At 38.9% G+C, this 15,841-nt stretch overlaps 1 protein-coding gene and 1 pseudogene across 1 annotated transcript; both read left to right on the top strand.

Moving 5' to 3' along the window:
- Nucleotides 1-2,221: 2,221 nt before the first annotated feature.
- Nucleotides 2,222-9,893, top strand: LOC103322834 (putative aspartic proteinase GIP2 pseudogene; annotated as a pseudogene).
- A 4,108-nt stretch (nt 9,894-14,001) lies between these two features.
- Nucleotides 14,002-15,616, top strand: NIP7;1 (NOD26-like intrinsic protein 7;1). The gene is made up of 5 exons (XM_089046321.1): nt 14,002-14,307; nt 14,460-14,684; nt 14,791-14,985; nt 15,152-15,213; nt 15,377-15,616. The coding sequence occupies exons 1-5, from the start codon at nt 14,116-14,118 to the stop codon at nt 15,603-15,605; spliced, it is 903 nt and encodes a 300-aa protein (XP_088902447.1). The 5' UTR covers nt 14,002-14,115; the 3' UTR covers nt 15,606-15,616.
- Nucleotides 15,617-15,841: the final 225 nt, after the last annotated feature.

A 15,841-nucleotide genomic window follows, 5' to 3' on the forward strand; every position in this document is an offset into this window, starting at 1 on the left:
GTAGGGGTGGTTGCGGTTCGGTAACCCCGAATTTTTACTCAAATCGCAAACCGACCGACTATTTGCGGTTTAGTGATTTTTGAAACCGCAAACCGACCGCGTTTTGCGGTCGGTTACCGCGAATTAGCGGTTTAAAACCGCAAGTTTTCAAGCATTCACAAAAATATAAATTCACAACCTAAATAAATAAATACACAACTTCAATTTCTTAAGCATATATAAATTCACAATCTCCTCAACTTCTCAAGCATTCACAACCTAAGAAAATTAAAGTTACAATTACAAGCATTCCAATTAAAGTTAAACTTCTCAAGCATTCCAATTCCAAATCCTTTAAAGTTACAAACCAAAAGGAAAATGTAAAGCAAAATGAATTAAAGTTACAACCAAAAAGAAAAATCCAATTTATCAAAGTTAATTAAAGTTACAAACTAAAAGGAAAATGCAATGCACCAATGTTACAAACTCAAGTGTTGATGGTGAGTGGATTTGAAGAACCCTGTTGTGTTGTTTGAGCACCAATGTTATCTATAAATAAAACAACATAATTTAATACATTTTATTATAAGAAGAAGCATAAATAACATTAGCATAAATAAACTAATTACTTACAAGTGGTCATATGTTCCATTTCCTTGTAGAACCTCATCATCCGTGCGGCTATACTTTGCGGTTTGCGGTAACCGCAAGTTTTGAAAATCAAATACCGCAACCGCAACATAAATAGGGTTCGGTTCTTAATACATAAATGGGGTTGGTTCTTAATACATAAATGCGGTAAATTGTCGGTTAGTTTTTGCTGTTTTTCGGTTTTTCGGTTTAAAATGACACCCCTAGTAAAAGGTATAGGATATATTATTGTTAATAATGGGATCTGGCTATGGTATATATTATTGTTAATAAAGAGTGTGATAAAAAGAGCACCTGGAGGAGCGATTGGTACTAAATTACTTGGGAATCGGAAGCATTCTCAAACTCATCTATATAAAAGGAATGCTATCTCTAACCTTCACTTTTGGACCTTCTCCATTTTTTGTTTGACATGTGTCATTCTCCTTACATTTAAAACAATGTTATTAATATATTACACAAGCAAACTTTTGCTTTCCAAGTTTACCCTTAATAAGTGTATTCAATTTATCTATAAAAAATTCACAATTTTCTTAGCATCTTATTAAAAAAAATTTTACGTGAATTATTTTTTTTAAGAAAATGTTTGCTTTAAAAAAAGAAGAGGAAATGTCCTTCTTTTTTTTTTTCTTTTTTTTAAAGTCTAAATTTGACGTTAAAAAAAATGGACATTTTCTCTTCTTTTTTTTCAACTATACATTTTCTTAAATAAGAAAAATTAACATTAATTTTTTTTTAATAAGATGCTAAGAAAGTTGTGAAATTTTTTTAGGTAAATTGAATACATTTAATAAGGGTAAACTTGGAAAGCAAAAGTTAGCTTGTATAATATATTAATGACATTGTTTTAAATGTAAGGAGAATGACACATGTCAAGCAAAAAATAGAGAAGATCCAAAAGAGAAGGTTAAAGAAAATGTTGCTAGCATTCCTCTAACCATTATTAGAACCATTATTTCAGGAAGATAAAAAGTCAAACAAAACTTTTATCTCCTAAAACCCCATACAAAAATGTGTTTATTTAGAAAACACACACACAGAGAAAACAAACAAGAAAAAACCCCTAAGTATTAAAATATTTGAAACATGTATAAATTGGCATGCCCTCGTCCTACTTCTTCAACCATCAGCTACCTCCACCACTGATTAGCAATCAATTAGAGAACAATATGGCTTCCTCAGAGCATTCACAGTGGAAGATGTAAATTCAGGGGTGTAAAGCCACTTTTACATCCTCTTTACACCTCCGGGGGATGTAAATATGTTTTTTGCTCCAATGAGGTGCGTAAATTCAGGGGTGTAGCCGTGGGTCCCAGCATTTTATGTTGACTTTTTTTCATTTTTTTTTCTTTTCTCGGGTGGGTCCCACCTATAAGGGATGTAAAAATAGATGTATATATACATTTTATTTTACATCCCCATGGTGGTGATGTATATTTACATTTATTTACATCTCCCCATTGGAGACGATTCAGTGACTCAGTGTATATTTAACATACACCCTCATATACACCCCCCACTATATGGATGCTCTCAGCTATTCACCTCATAATTTTCTTTTGCTCACTAGTGATCTTTCACACCATCACCCCCCTCACTAGCCAAACCATCTTTCAGACCCAAGGCCCTTGTTCTTCCAGTGTCAAAAGACGCTTCTACCCTCCAATACCTAACCACCATCAACCAAATGACGCAGCACAAGCAAATAAGGTTTCAAACGAAAACCTTGAGTAACAAGAAAACTGGAATCCACCAGAAATTAAGAGAAACTCTCTTTGATTAATTTGATTAAAATCTGAACTGCCAAAAAACGTTAGACGAACCCGTCTAAATACACAACTCTCAACCCTTGTAACTGCTAGGGGAGTTATTACAAATAAAACTGAACAACAGAATTAATTCGGAGACTTAACTACGTAACTCCGAAACTGAAAAAAACAGAATTTATTTTGGGAATTAACTATGTAACTCCGAAACGGAAAAACAGAATTTATTTGGAATTAACTTCGAACTTTGAATGCAGTTTTGAAAGGCCAAACGACTCGAATACCAAAATCCATCGTACATCACAACAAAGCAGTGAGTTTGACTCGTGGCATCGTTCCCTTTTCGAAATGGTATTTTGCTCCCTAATCGGAGCTCGGAAGACAATTCTGCAAATTCCCACCACGTCCCTTTTCTTGCTCAACCACGATAAAATCTGCCATCTGTTCTACATCAGTCCTCTCCACCTCCGAAGAACTCGACCCCGAGTTATGATCTGGATAAAGAACCTCATCTTCACGGAACTCATATAAATCTGCAACATTAAAAATATTGGAAATTCCCATGGAATCCGGTAACTCAATAACATAGGCATTATCATTGATCCGTTTGAGCACTTTGTAAGGACCATATTTCTTCGGTTTAAGCTTGCTGTAAGTGCCAACTGAAACCTCTCCTTCCTCAGAAATATCATCACAGAATCGCCTTCTTGAAACACTTTAACACGTCGATGCTTATCCCAGCAGCTTTGTACTTAGCATTTGTTTGCTCAAGTTTCGCTTGACCTCATCTCGAACGGCTACCACTTCTCACCAAATTTTTCACTGCCATCTTGGTTTCTTGGCCTCTAGGCGTTTCACCAAATCTACAACATGGTTAGGTATAGCAGTATAAACAATGGAAAATGGAGACTTCCCAGTAGCGCTATGGACTGCACTGTTGTATGCAAACTCCACTGCGGTAATGCATAATCCCATTGTTTTGGCTTCTCTCCACAGACGCTTCGCACCATATTGCCCAATGTCCGGTTTGTAACCTCGTCTGGCCATCAATTTGGGGATGGGCAGTGCTGCTACGATTCAAAGTAGTCCCAAACAGTCTCCACAAAGTGATCCAAAAATGACTCAAGAACTTGGTGTCACGATCAGATGTAATGGATGTAGGAACCCCATGCAAGCGAACAACCTCCCTGAAAAACAGTTTGGCTACATTTGATGCATCGGCAGTCTTTTTGCAGGCTATAAATGCGCCATTTTTGAGAACCGATCAACCATCCACAAATCAGAGTCCACTCCCCTTTGTGTTCGGGGCAATCCGAGGACAAAATCCATAGCAAGATCCTGCCAAATATCGTTAGGAACTGGTAATGGCATATATAATCCAGTGTTTTGTACCGCCTTCGAGTTTGACAAATGTAGCACTTGCGCACAATAGTTCCAACATCACGTTTGAGCTGTGGCCAGTAAAATCTCTCCTCCAACAATGCAATTGTTTTGTCACGGCCTAGGTGGCCACTCAACTCTCCACCATGCAAGTCCCAAATGAGCTTCTCCCTTAAAGAAGAAACTGGAATACACAGCTGGTTGCCTTTGAACAAATAACCTTCATTGAGAAAGTAATCTGCCATTGGCTCTTGATTAGTGCACTTAATCCAAATTTCCCGGAAATCATCGTCACCTGCATATAATTCCTTCAGGACATTCAAACCCCACAACTTCTTGAGTCAGCGTGACTAATAATGAAGCTCTCCTACTCAGCGCATCTGCCACACGATTGGTCTTGCCGGAAGTATGCTTGATAACGAACGAAAATTTCTGCAAAAAAGTCATCCATCTAGCATGCATTTTATCAATATTTTTCTGGCTGTTAATATACTTCAACGCTTGATGATCTGTAAACAAAACAAATTCCTTCTGGATAAGATAGTGCTCCCATTGCTTCAAAGCTCGAACAACCGCATAGAACTCTTGGTCATAAGTACTCCACTTTTGACGTGCATCGCTCAACTTTTCAGAAAAGAACGCAATTGGCCGCTTGTCTTGTGAGAGCACAGCTCCGACTCCCACACCGCTGGCATCACATTCAACTTCGAAAACTTTCTCAAAGTTTGGAAGAGCTAGAACCATGCGGTGCAAAGCTTTTCTTTATTTCGCAAAGCTTCTCTCTTGCTCCTCTCCCAGTGAACCGGCCATTCTTCAAACATTCTGTGATAGGTGCAGCAACGGTGCTAAAATGCTTCACAAATCTTCTGTAAAAGGTAGCCAAGCCATGGAAGCTTCGAACTTCAGAAACTGTCTTTGAGCGATCAAGGATTGCCTTGATCTTCTCGTCATCTACCTGGATACCATTCTCACCAACAACAAAACCCAAGAACAGTAGCTTATTTGTGCAGAATTAATGTACATTTTGTAAGGTTCACATACAGCTTATTTTCTCTCAACACATCTAAAACTTGTCTCAAATGCACAAGATGTTCTTCTTTTGTGGTACTGTAAATTAAAATGTCATCGAAATAAACAACGACAAAAGAACCAATAAATGGTCGAAGAACCTGATTCATGAGTCGCATGAAAGTGCTAGGTGCATTTGACAACCCGAATGGCATCACCAACCATTCAAATAATCCGTCCTTGCTCTTGAACGCTTGTTTTCCATTCGTCTCCAGGTCGTATGCGAATCTGGTGGTATCCGCTTCGCAAATCTATCTTAGAAAACACCCTTGAGCCGCCAAGAACGTCCAGCATATCTTCTAACCGTGGAATGAGGAAACCTGTACTTGACTGTTATCTTGTTGATTGCGGCTATCAACACACATTCGCCAAGTTTTGTCTTTCTTTGGAACCAGCAAAAGCAGAGGCTGCGAGGACTCAAACTCTCCGGATAAATCCTTTCCGCAGTAATTCTTCAATCTGTTCTCTCAGGATGTCATTCTTCTTGGGGCTCATCCGATAATGGGGCAGATTCGGAAGGCTAGCTCCAGGCACCAAGTCAATTCGGTCAGATGTCCCGCATAGGAGCGCTCGTTTGGCAGATTTTGAAAGTAGTTCTGAAATTGATTCAAAATCACTGCACATCTTGTGGAATGTCACCTTCTCCTCCGCCAATTTTCAACAACCCCTTTAACACTAAGGGACAAAAACACTCCGCTTCTTTGACAGCCTCGTTCAACTCCCGCTCGCGAATTAGGGTTAGGAAACTAGAACTCCTCGTCTTGGCTCAACAGATTGCTTTGCGGGCTGTGTGGTTGCCATTGCAATTTTCCGGTTGTTCCAAGAGAACAGAATTACATTATCTCGTCCCTTGAAAGTTGCATCCACATCAAATTGCCAAGGTCGCCCTAACAAAATATGGCATGCATCCATGTCAATAACATCACATAATATTTCATCTCTGTAATGCTTACCAATTGACAGTGGCACTCGGCAAGTCTCAGCTACACGAACCGAAGGGCCTTTTTTAACCCAACCTAGTGAGTAAGGGCTGACATGAGGCTCCGTAGATAACTGCAAATACTCCACCAATTTCTTTGACACGAAATTCTCGCAACTTCCATTGTCGACGATCACATCACATACCTTGTTTTTGATTGAGCAGAGGGAACGAAAAATACTATGACGCTGCCCTTCCTCCTTTGGTGCCAAAAGAACTCTCTGCAAAACCAAGGTAATCTTCTCCATTCCTTCCTCAACTGCAAATTCAGCCCCTACATAATCATCTTTCCGACTTCATCGTTTTCCTCATCTTCATCGGCTTCTTCGATAAAGTTGGCCTGCTTCCGTTCTGGACAAACATTAGAACGATGCCCTGGTTTTTGGCAACGGTAACATATGTCCGTCATGGGCTTAGCATACGGATTCTGGGATGGTTTCGGGGCTGCCCTCTGTTGTAATTCCGGCTGCTACCTTCGTTGAAATTTTTGTTTTGGCCAATTCTTTGCTGGTTTTGTCGATCCTCCAAGATTCTGCTGTTGTGCTTTCCCTTATCTCCTGAGCCACTAAAAGCACCCGCAGATATATTGAGGCTTCCGTCGTGTTCCTGCGGAAGTTGGGTTAGCGTTTCTCCTTCTCCAACAATTCAGCCTTCAATGCCATGTTAATCGCCTCCTGCAAAGTCCATATATTCTGCATACCAATTTTTTCCTGGATGGAAATCTTCAGCCCATTGTTGTACCTCGCGACCTTTTGGTTGTCAGTCTCGGTCAAATGGTTTCGCTCTGCCAAACGCATGAATTCTTGGTATATTGAAACGAACGTGTGCCTTGCGCCTGACCTAGGTACATACTGGTAGAGAATCTGCTCATAATCTGTGGGCAAGAATCGTTCCATCATAAGCGACTTCATCTTCCGCCATGTTCGAACCCGCTGCTTTCCTTGCCTTTGCCGTAAATTTTGCAATTGATCCCACCAAACAGCCGCTGTAGCTTTAAGACGGAAAGCTACCATCTTCACCATCTTATGCTCAGGAACCTCCATAATATCGAAAAACCTCTCCACTTCTACAAGCCAATCCAAGAAGTCTTCAATCTTCAGATTTCCCCAAAAGTTAGGAATTTCTGCTTTAATCCGATAGTCGCCAAAATTCTCGTAATTACGATTACGATTAAGAGGATTATTAGCCGGTGGTGGTGGTTCTTCAAGTTCTTCTTCTGACTCTGACTCACTATCCGGAATAAGTTGCCTCCTATTATCTCTTCTCTCGCCATCTCTACCTTCTCTTCGATTATTATCCCTGCCTTCTCTTCTTTTGTCATCCCTGCCTCCTCGCCTATGGTTGCCACCAAGAGCTTGCAACAACAATTCTCGCATCTCCCCAAATTGGGTGGTTAGGTTGTCGATCCGTTGGTTTTGAGCGTCCAGATCCGCTCGAGTAATTGGGGCTGGGACATCAGCTTCACGATCACCCATGATAAGACAAGAATACCAAGACGGGAGAGACCCGCTCTGATACCACTTGACGCAGCACAAGCAAATAAGGTTTCAAACAAAACCTTGAGTAACAAGAAAACTGGAATCCACCAGAAATTAAGAGAAACTCTCTTTGATTAATTTGATTAAAATCTAAACTGCAAAAAACGTTAGACGAACCCGTCTAAATACACAACTCTCAACCCTTGTAACTGCTAGGGGAGTTATTACAAATAAAATGAACAACAGAATTAATTCGGAGACTTAACTACGTAACTCCGAAACTGAAAAAAACAGAATTTATTTTGGGAATTAACTATGTAACTCCGAAACGGAAAAACAGAATTTATTTGGAATTAACTTCGAACTTTGAATGCAGTTTTGAAAGGCCAAACAACTTCAGAATACCAAAATCCATCGTACATCACAGCAAAGCAGTGAGTTTGACTCGTGGCATCGTTCCCTTTCCGAAATGGTATTTTGCTTCCTAATCGGAGCTCGGATGACAATTTTGCAAATTCCCACCACGTCCCTTTTCTTGCTCAACCGCGATAAAATCTGCCATCTGTTCTACATCACCAAAGAACCCCTCTAGTCCCCGTAAAACTAACCCTGGACCTTGGTGGTGATTTGCTCTGGGTTGACTGTGAGCAAGACTTCATTTCCTCCACCTACAAGCCTTCCCGCTGCCACTCATCCCAATGCTCTCTTGCAAATGCCAAGAATTGCATTGACTGCCTCGCTCCCCAGAGGCCAGGCTGCCACAACAACACATGTGAGCTCATGCCATCAAACATTGTGCTTGGCACTGGAGGTAACTTTAATCAGCTGGGTCAAGACCACGTGTCACTCCAATCCACCGATGGATTAAATCCTGGTAGGCTCGTCTCTGTCCTCAACTTCATCTTCATTTGTGGCCAAAATTTTCTCTTGACACAACTTGCCACTGGTGTCTAGACCTGGCAAACGGGTTGAATTAACGGGTTTTGGGTCGTGTTCGTGTCAACCCGTTAAGTTAACGGGTTAACACGACACGACCCGTTAAGTTAATGGGTGACAAATACTAGACCCAAACACGACCCGTTACAATTCGCGAATATCCGACACGACCCGTTAACCCGTTAAGAATAAACCAAAAAAAAGGAACAACTAGTCTATCACGGCTTCTCTCTCTACCCACCAACACGCAATCTCTGGCTTTTTGAAGAACCAAAACCAACAACTCAGATAGAATCAATACCCACTAAAAGCTTCTACATTGAATCAATAGCAAGTTTACATTGATAGGAATTTTGAAGAAAAAGAGCCCCAAAGTCCCTTCCACCTCCGTATCATATCAAAGGGTATTACACCCTAGCCAAAGCTTCAAGTAAAACACGTCATGGATGACGGTTTGGTTTTCTTTGGGATTGGTGTGGGTCGGGTCGGATGGGATCGGAGCATAGTATACATAGTCTACAGACTCGCCCTTGGAGGCCATTGTTTGTTCGAGTAGAAGAGAAGAAGAGAAGAATGAGAGGAAGAAGAAAAGGAAAAGGGTTTAAGAAGAAAAAGACACGGGAAAGAAGAAAGAAAAGGGGAAGAAGAAAAGAAAATAAAAATATTTTGCAAAATTACAGAATTAACCTCCTTAACGGGCGGCTAACGGGTTAACCGTGCTGACCGATCGACCGTTAAGCGGGTGGCTAACGGTTCACCGTTTTCAACCCGACCCAATAAGCTCAACCCAAATACCGATAATTTCGTGCGAATTCGTGTCGTGTTAACGTCGTGTGCAATATTGCCAGTGTCTACGGTGTCAAGGGTATAGTTGGCCTCGGCAGGGGCAGACTTGGGCTTCCCTCCCAACTTGCCTCGCTTTTAGCTTCAAAAGAAAGTTTGCCATTCGCTTGAGCTCCTCCACAAGCTCAAACGGTGCCGTTTTCTTTGGCGACGGGCCCTACGTTTTGCTTCCAGGGATTGATGTGTCCAAGTCACTTGTTTACACCCGGTTGCTCCTCAACCCTTTCAGCATGGCCCCTGGCTACTTGGCAGACCCTTCTGCAGAGTATTTCATCAACGTAAAGTCAATCAAAATCAACGGCAAAACTGTGTCGTTTAATACTTCGTTGCTAAGCTTTAACCAAATATGGCTACGGTGGCACAAAAATCAGCACCGTCAATCCTTACACTGTGCTAGAGAACACAATCTACTACGCTTTTGTTGATGCATTTGTGAAGGAATTCCCTGCTCACGTGCCTAGAGTGGCAGCTGTAGAACCCTTTGGAGCATGCTTCAACTCAACGCACATCAGGAAGACACGTGTCGGTCCGGTTGTGCGTAACGTTGATTTTGTGTTGCAGAGTGAGAGTGTGTACTTGAAGGTGCTTGGAACAAATTCGATGGTGCAAGTGAGCAATGATGAGTTGTGTTTAGGGTTTGTGGATGCAGGGTTGAGCCCAAGTAACCCTAGAACTGCCATTGTGATCGGAGGGCATCAGCTAGAGGAGAACTTTTTGCAGTCCGATTTGCCTGCTTCTAGGCTTGGGTTCAGCTCCTTGCTCTCGTCAGGATAGACAACCTGCGCTAACTTCAACTTCACATCTAATGCTTAAAGACAAAGAGAACATTTCTTTGCTAGTGGCCAGTGGCTAGCTGTCCATGCATGCGCTTTACTTTTTGTTTTGTTTTTTTCCTTATTCATATATATATTGTATTTTACGTGTTTAACAATTGCTTTTGAATACGAACATTCATGAATCCTTCCTTTAAAATTCTAGTCTCAAGTCTCAATTTACGGCCATGTTTAGTGGGTTAGACTCAATCGGATGTTTTCAATTAAAATGGACATGGGTCCTAGCTATTGTTTGGTAAGCTTAAGTATGTCTCGGACTGGATATGGACATGGGATCCATGTCCCAAATAACTACTTCTCCAGAACCCAAGCCCCAATGTGGGTTTAGAATCCGAGTCTTTTCTAGAAAGCCAGCCCTTCTCTTCTCTCTTCTGTCGACAAGCACGCCTCTTCTTAGGTTCTTCTCTTCTCTCTCTCTCTTCTCCTTTCTCCTCTCTCTTTTTTTTGGTCGAGCCCCCTTTCTTCTTCTCTTCTTCGATTTCTTCTCTAATGCTCCCTCATATTTCAACCAATCTTCTCATTTCAATCTCTCTCGCTCTCTCTCTTAGAAATAGGAACAAGAAAAATGGAAGGAAAGGGTGGGTTTGAGGAGGAGGGGAAAGGAGATTTGGGACCATAATTTTTTTCTTTTCATTTTCTTGGTTTTGCGCCTAAACTCGAAATCGGGGGCCCTTTCCTTCAAAAGTGGAAGAAGATATTTGTAGCATCATGAATGTTTGTTGTTCTGCAAGATCCATTGTTTCTCTATGTTCCTATGATCAAGGATGATATCAAGTGCCAGCATCTGACATAAACTTGAAGATAAACGCTCTTCTTTTAAGATCATTCACTGATCTTTTCTACATATTTGTCTTCTTCTTTTTATTATAAATTAATAGTGATTTTTTTTTTCATTTTCTGGGTTTTTGTGATTTTTTTAAAATTTAAATATTGATTATGTAATTTGATGCGTTTTTAATTCATTTTTTTTATGATATTAAATAATCTAATAAACAGTAAAAAAAAATTATAAAAAAGAAGTCAATTGTGGCTTAGACTGGACTTTACCAAACAACTCAATAGGACTTGAAGTCCAATTCAGTGTAGTCCAACACTCTGAATCCTAACGAGTCCAATCCAACCCACCAAGCGCGGTGTGTATAGAAATGTTCCATTGTCACATAATATACGTTTGATAGAATTATTTCGATGCTCATGTTGTCAGCATGGTAGTTACCTTTATACAAATATATAAATAAACTCAATCCTAGACATGTATTTATAAAAAAACCCAAGCACTATTTAAACATAGAAACACACCCAAAATCAACCCCGAAGTCAACTTTTTGGGTGTGTTTATAAATGGGTTTTGAGTGTGTATAATGATGGGTTTTGGGTGTGTTTATATGTTTAAATAGTGCTTGGGTTTTTTTTATAATTTCAACCCCTATTTTGGGTGTTTTAGTAAAACTCCCTTATTTTTATTTGTGGCAAAGGCGAGAAGCACTAGCAGAGAAAAAAAAAAAAAGAAGGGAAGAATCACGTTGAGAGGTTAAAGAATTCCCACGGAGCATTGAGGACCTGTTAATGCCATATATCAATCTTTGGACTTGTGGCCATCATATTTATAAGAAATATATTGAATTTAATGTTTTGACTTATATTATATGAAGATATTTTGTTTGCAAAATTGAATGAGAAGCCATGGAATTACAGTTGGTCTAATTTTTTTTATTGAAAAAAACAGTTCCTCTTCATTTGTATTTCTGAATGTTTTTTGTTCTTCTTTTTCAAGTTTTACTGAGGTTCTTGGTTGATTACTTGTTTTTGTTATGAAATTGTTATCTGCTTCAAAGCCAGGTATTGACTTCAAACTTTGTTTTACTATAAATAAAACATGTCAAATATGATGTCTAAATTAAATGAAATTCAATGTCTTTTCCATATTATAAGTCAACAAATATGTCAAATATGATGTCTAAAATGCAAAATGCCTTACACTTGTCTCTACACAAGTGAAGTCTTATGGTTATGACAACTTCAAGCTTTGCAAAAAAATGAGGTTAAATAAGTAAAACAAACAAAAATCAGACCAAAAAAGAATAATAATAAGTAAAACAATCACAACAATCACAAAAAATTGATGGCTATAACCAGAAATGGCATCAGCACTAAAGTGAAAAAGTGATGTTATAAGGTGTATGTAGCATCGGTATTTTCTTCGCGACTATAATGTCATTGCAACTTTAGGCGATGGAGGTCAACCATCATTGGCGATAGCCTCCTAAATAATAATTGAATTTGACATATCGGGTAGAGTGTAAAGCCATGTAAGATGTCAAATTGTCACATCAGCCATCAAATTTAAATTTGATATTTGATATTTGACATATCCCTTGAAGATGCTCTAATGTCATTGCAACTTTAGGCAATGGAGGTCAACCCTCATTGGCGATAGCCTCCTAAAGCATCGATATATATTTAAAAAAACTGATGCCGTAACTGGGAATACATAGGCAACGGATAAAAAGCTAAATTTTGGGATAGTGTATAGATGCTAAAACACAAAACCATTTAGTGAATGCAAGCCAAGATAGATGATTTTGACATTCACTGGCTATGACAAGTATATATTTGTAAAACATCCTTATTAACTTCTCAACCAAATAACTTCTTAATATTTTATACCGACAATTGTAGGAGTAGGAGGAGCCAATACTTCCAGAACCCTGGTGAGAGTGAAACATACTTGCACTGGCATTGGTTTCTTCATCTCTAATATTCCTCTCATTCTAATTCTAATTCACCACTCTCTTTATATATATATATATATATATATATATATAATTTTATTTTTTCCTTTCCTTTTTTGCCTATTTGGGCACCAAGGAATTATAAAAATAAATAAAAAAGAGATAAGTATAACATAAATTTTCTAGCAAATGAAGAAGAAGAAAAATTGGAAAGGAGAGACCATGAGATGAACAATATAGTAATTTCATTTCAATTTTCAAAATGGGTTAATCATTTTATTAGTCCTTGAACTTAGACCTGATTTGTATTTGAATACCTCAATTTCCAAAATGATTCTCGTGGTCCTTTAACTTCACTTTCGTTTGGACAAATGCTCCTGCCGTCAATTTTGTTAACTTTTCTGTTAAATGCATGAGCAAAATGGTACTTTTGTATCAAAATTGATTAAAATATGAATAAAAATTTTAAAAAAATTAAAATTAAAATTAAACTTTCCCTTTTCCCCTCTATCCCGATTTCTACTCCCCCAAAACTTGATTTTTCTTTTTCTTTTTTGTTGGTTTTTTTATGGTATTTCTTTTATTGTTATTTTAAAGATATAATTTTTATTCTTTTTTTTTTAATATAAAAATATCATCTTGCCCCTGCATTTAAAAGAAAAAATTAACAGAAGTAACGGTAGGACTAGTTGTGTAAATGAAACTAAAGTTAAAGGACCATAAGAACCATTTTGGAAATTGAGGTACTCAAATGCAAATCGGGTCTAAGTTTAAAGACTAATAAAACGATTAACCCTTCCAAAATATCAAACAACAAGGATTATAAATTATCAAATTACCCCATTACCCCTTGCATTAGTTGGCAAGTACAAATCTGGCCATTTGTTGGCCTAATATTATCCGAGATGTGAAAGAAAAGCTGAAAGCTGAAAGCCGATTGTGTAAGAAATAGTTTTCCCTTGGCCCAAATAAAAAGACCACATTGCTCCTTTGACCCAAAAAACAAAAGCGTTGCAAATGGTTTTTTAAGCCCATCACCAATGGCCAAGTTGTTTCGCGTTATCAGCAAACTTGTTGTCCCAAATGTCGATTTTGAAGAAGAGGTCGATGTTCCCATTTCCTTTTGGGAAAAAGTATGAAAATTTTGATGGGGAAAGGTAAAACAGAAAGCAACCAGAATTGTAGATTCTGGGGCAAAAATGGTTCGACTTTTAGAGGTGACATTGGTAACAAGCACAAACTAGTCCACTTTTTTTAAGAGCAACACAAGAATTGTGTTGAAGACCCAAATTTCTATTTCTAAACGAACCTCCAAAGCCCTTTAAAAGTGTCAAAACTGCGTGCACAACAAACTTCTCCTTGTAAATGCAGCTTTATTGAGTACATGTTCTTTGCACCTCTAGCTTTTTCAAGGCCAATAAAGACTCGGTTCAAAACATTTTTATCTGCAAAAAACTTTGTAGCTTGATCATGAAAGCCTTTTCTAAAGATGAAATTTCTGTTCCATCTCCTCAAACTTCAAACTGCACATCAACTAGTGACCATTCTAATAAAGATGATCAAGAAATGGGCTCTAATGCAATGTCGGATGAGGGAGAGGTCTTGAACAACTCAGCCTTCTTCTGTTTCCCATTCCAAATGGATCTAAATCTTGTTCGCGCGGTGAGAAACGATCAAACCTTTCAACTTTTTTTATGAGCTTTGTGGTGTAATATTCTTAACAATAACAAAAACTACTGCTGCAACAACATGTACACATTTAGGTTAACAAAACGTTTTAAGACCCCTTGCACTCTAATAAATATGTTAAGCAGGTTTTTGCAGAGATGGTGGGGACTTTTATGTTGATGTTCTGCGTATGCGGGATCATAGCAAGCACACAGCTGATGAGAGGGGAAGTTGGTCTTATGGAGTATGCAGCCACAGCAGGTTTAACTGTAGTAGTTGTTATTTTCTCCATAGGGTCAATTTCTGGTGCTCATGTCAACCCAGCTGTCACAGTAGCATTTGCAACCTTTGGTCATTTTCCATGGTGCAGGGTACTTAAACCATTCAACCCTAATGAAATCCTCAGCTCTAATTATATTTAATTAGGGTGTTTAAGCAGCAGATTAATGTTGTTCCTGTTCCCTATTATTTCCAAAGGTTCCTGTTTACATATTGGCTCAAACAATGGGTTCTGTTCTGGCAACATACATTGGGAGGCTTGTCTATGGCATAAAACCAGATCTCATGACCACCAGACCAATTCAAAGCTCTGCCTCTGCCTTCTGGGTTGAGCTTATTGCTACTTTCATGATTATGTTCCTAGCTGCTTCATTGACACATCAAGCTCATGCTGTAAGGAAAAAACTTCCATCTTTTTTTTATTTCGCTTGGGGTTCTTATTGTTATCTAACATACTATCAGAGTTTCGGGTCGAAACGTCCAATCTCATACCCAACTTCTTTGTTGGTTTATAAATTATAAGGTGCTCTTATGTCCACCATTTGGAACTTTTTTGCAGGTTGGCTATTTGTCTGGATTTGTAGTTGGCATTGCCATTGGACTTTCTGTGCTCATCACAGGGTAGGTCTATATATACTAACAATATAAATGCAGCAATTACATTAATTTTAATTTCTCAATCCACTTGTCATTTTTCCTTCTATACAACAATTGTCATCTATGAGATTTGAACTTCGGACCTCCTCCAAACATGGAAACTAAGTACCGGTATGCATTAATGCAGGCCTGTTTCAGGAGGGTCAATGAACCCAGCAAGGTCACTGGGGCCTGCAATTGTTGCATGGAACTTCAAAGACCTATGGATATATATTTGTGGCCCAACAATTGGAGCTGTTGCAGGTGCTCGCCTGTTTCAAATTCTACGCCTTCAATTGCAGCCCTGCAGTCCCAGCAACACTACCTCTCCCAATATCCGTCTGCTAGGCCAACCCTTGGCCTATGAAGCAACTTAGGCTGTTTTTCTGCACAAGAATGATGCTTTATTGAATTGGAAATTTGTCGACTCGATTGCAACAGTAACTGAGAGAAGACATCAGCTGCAACTGAGATTTGCAAAAAAAGCAGAACTGCTACTAGTGAAAACGAAATTGATGATGCGGTAGAATAATTGGTGGTAGTTTCTTACTTTACCAACTTTCTTTGAATTGGTAAAAGGTGAAGATGTCACTTTTTTGTTGCAAAGGAAGGA

Source organism: Prunus mume, linkage group LG2 (genome assembly GCF_029339155.1).
Source record: "Prunus mume cultivar Tortuosa linkage group LG2, ASM2933915v1, whole genome shotgun sequence".
In the NCBI taxonomy this organism is placed as follows: Eukaryota; Viridiplantae; Streptophyta; class Magnoliopsida; order Rosales; family Rosaceae; genus Prunus; species Prunus mume.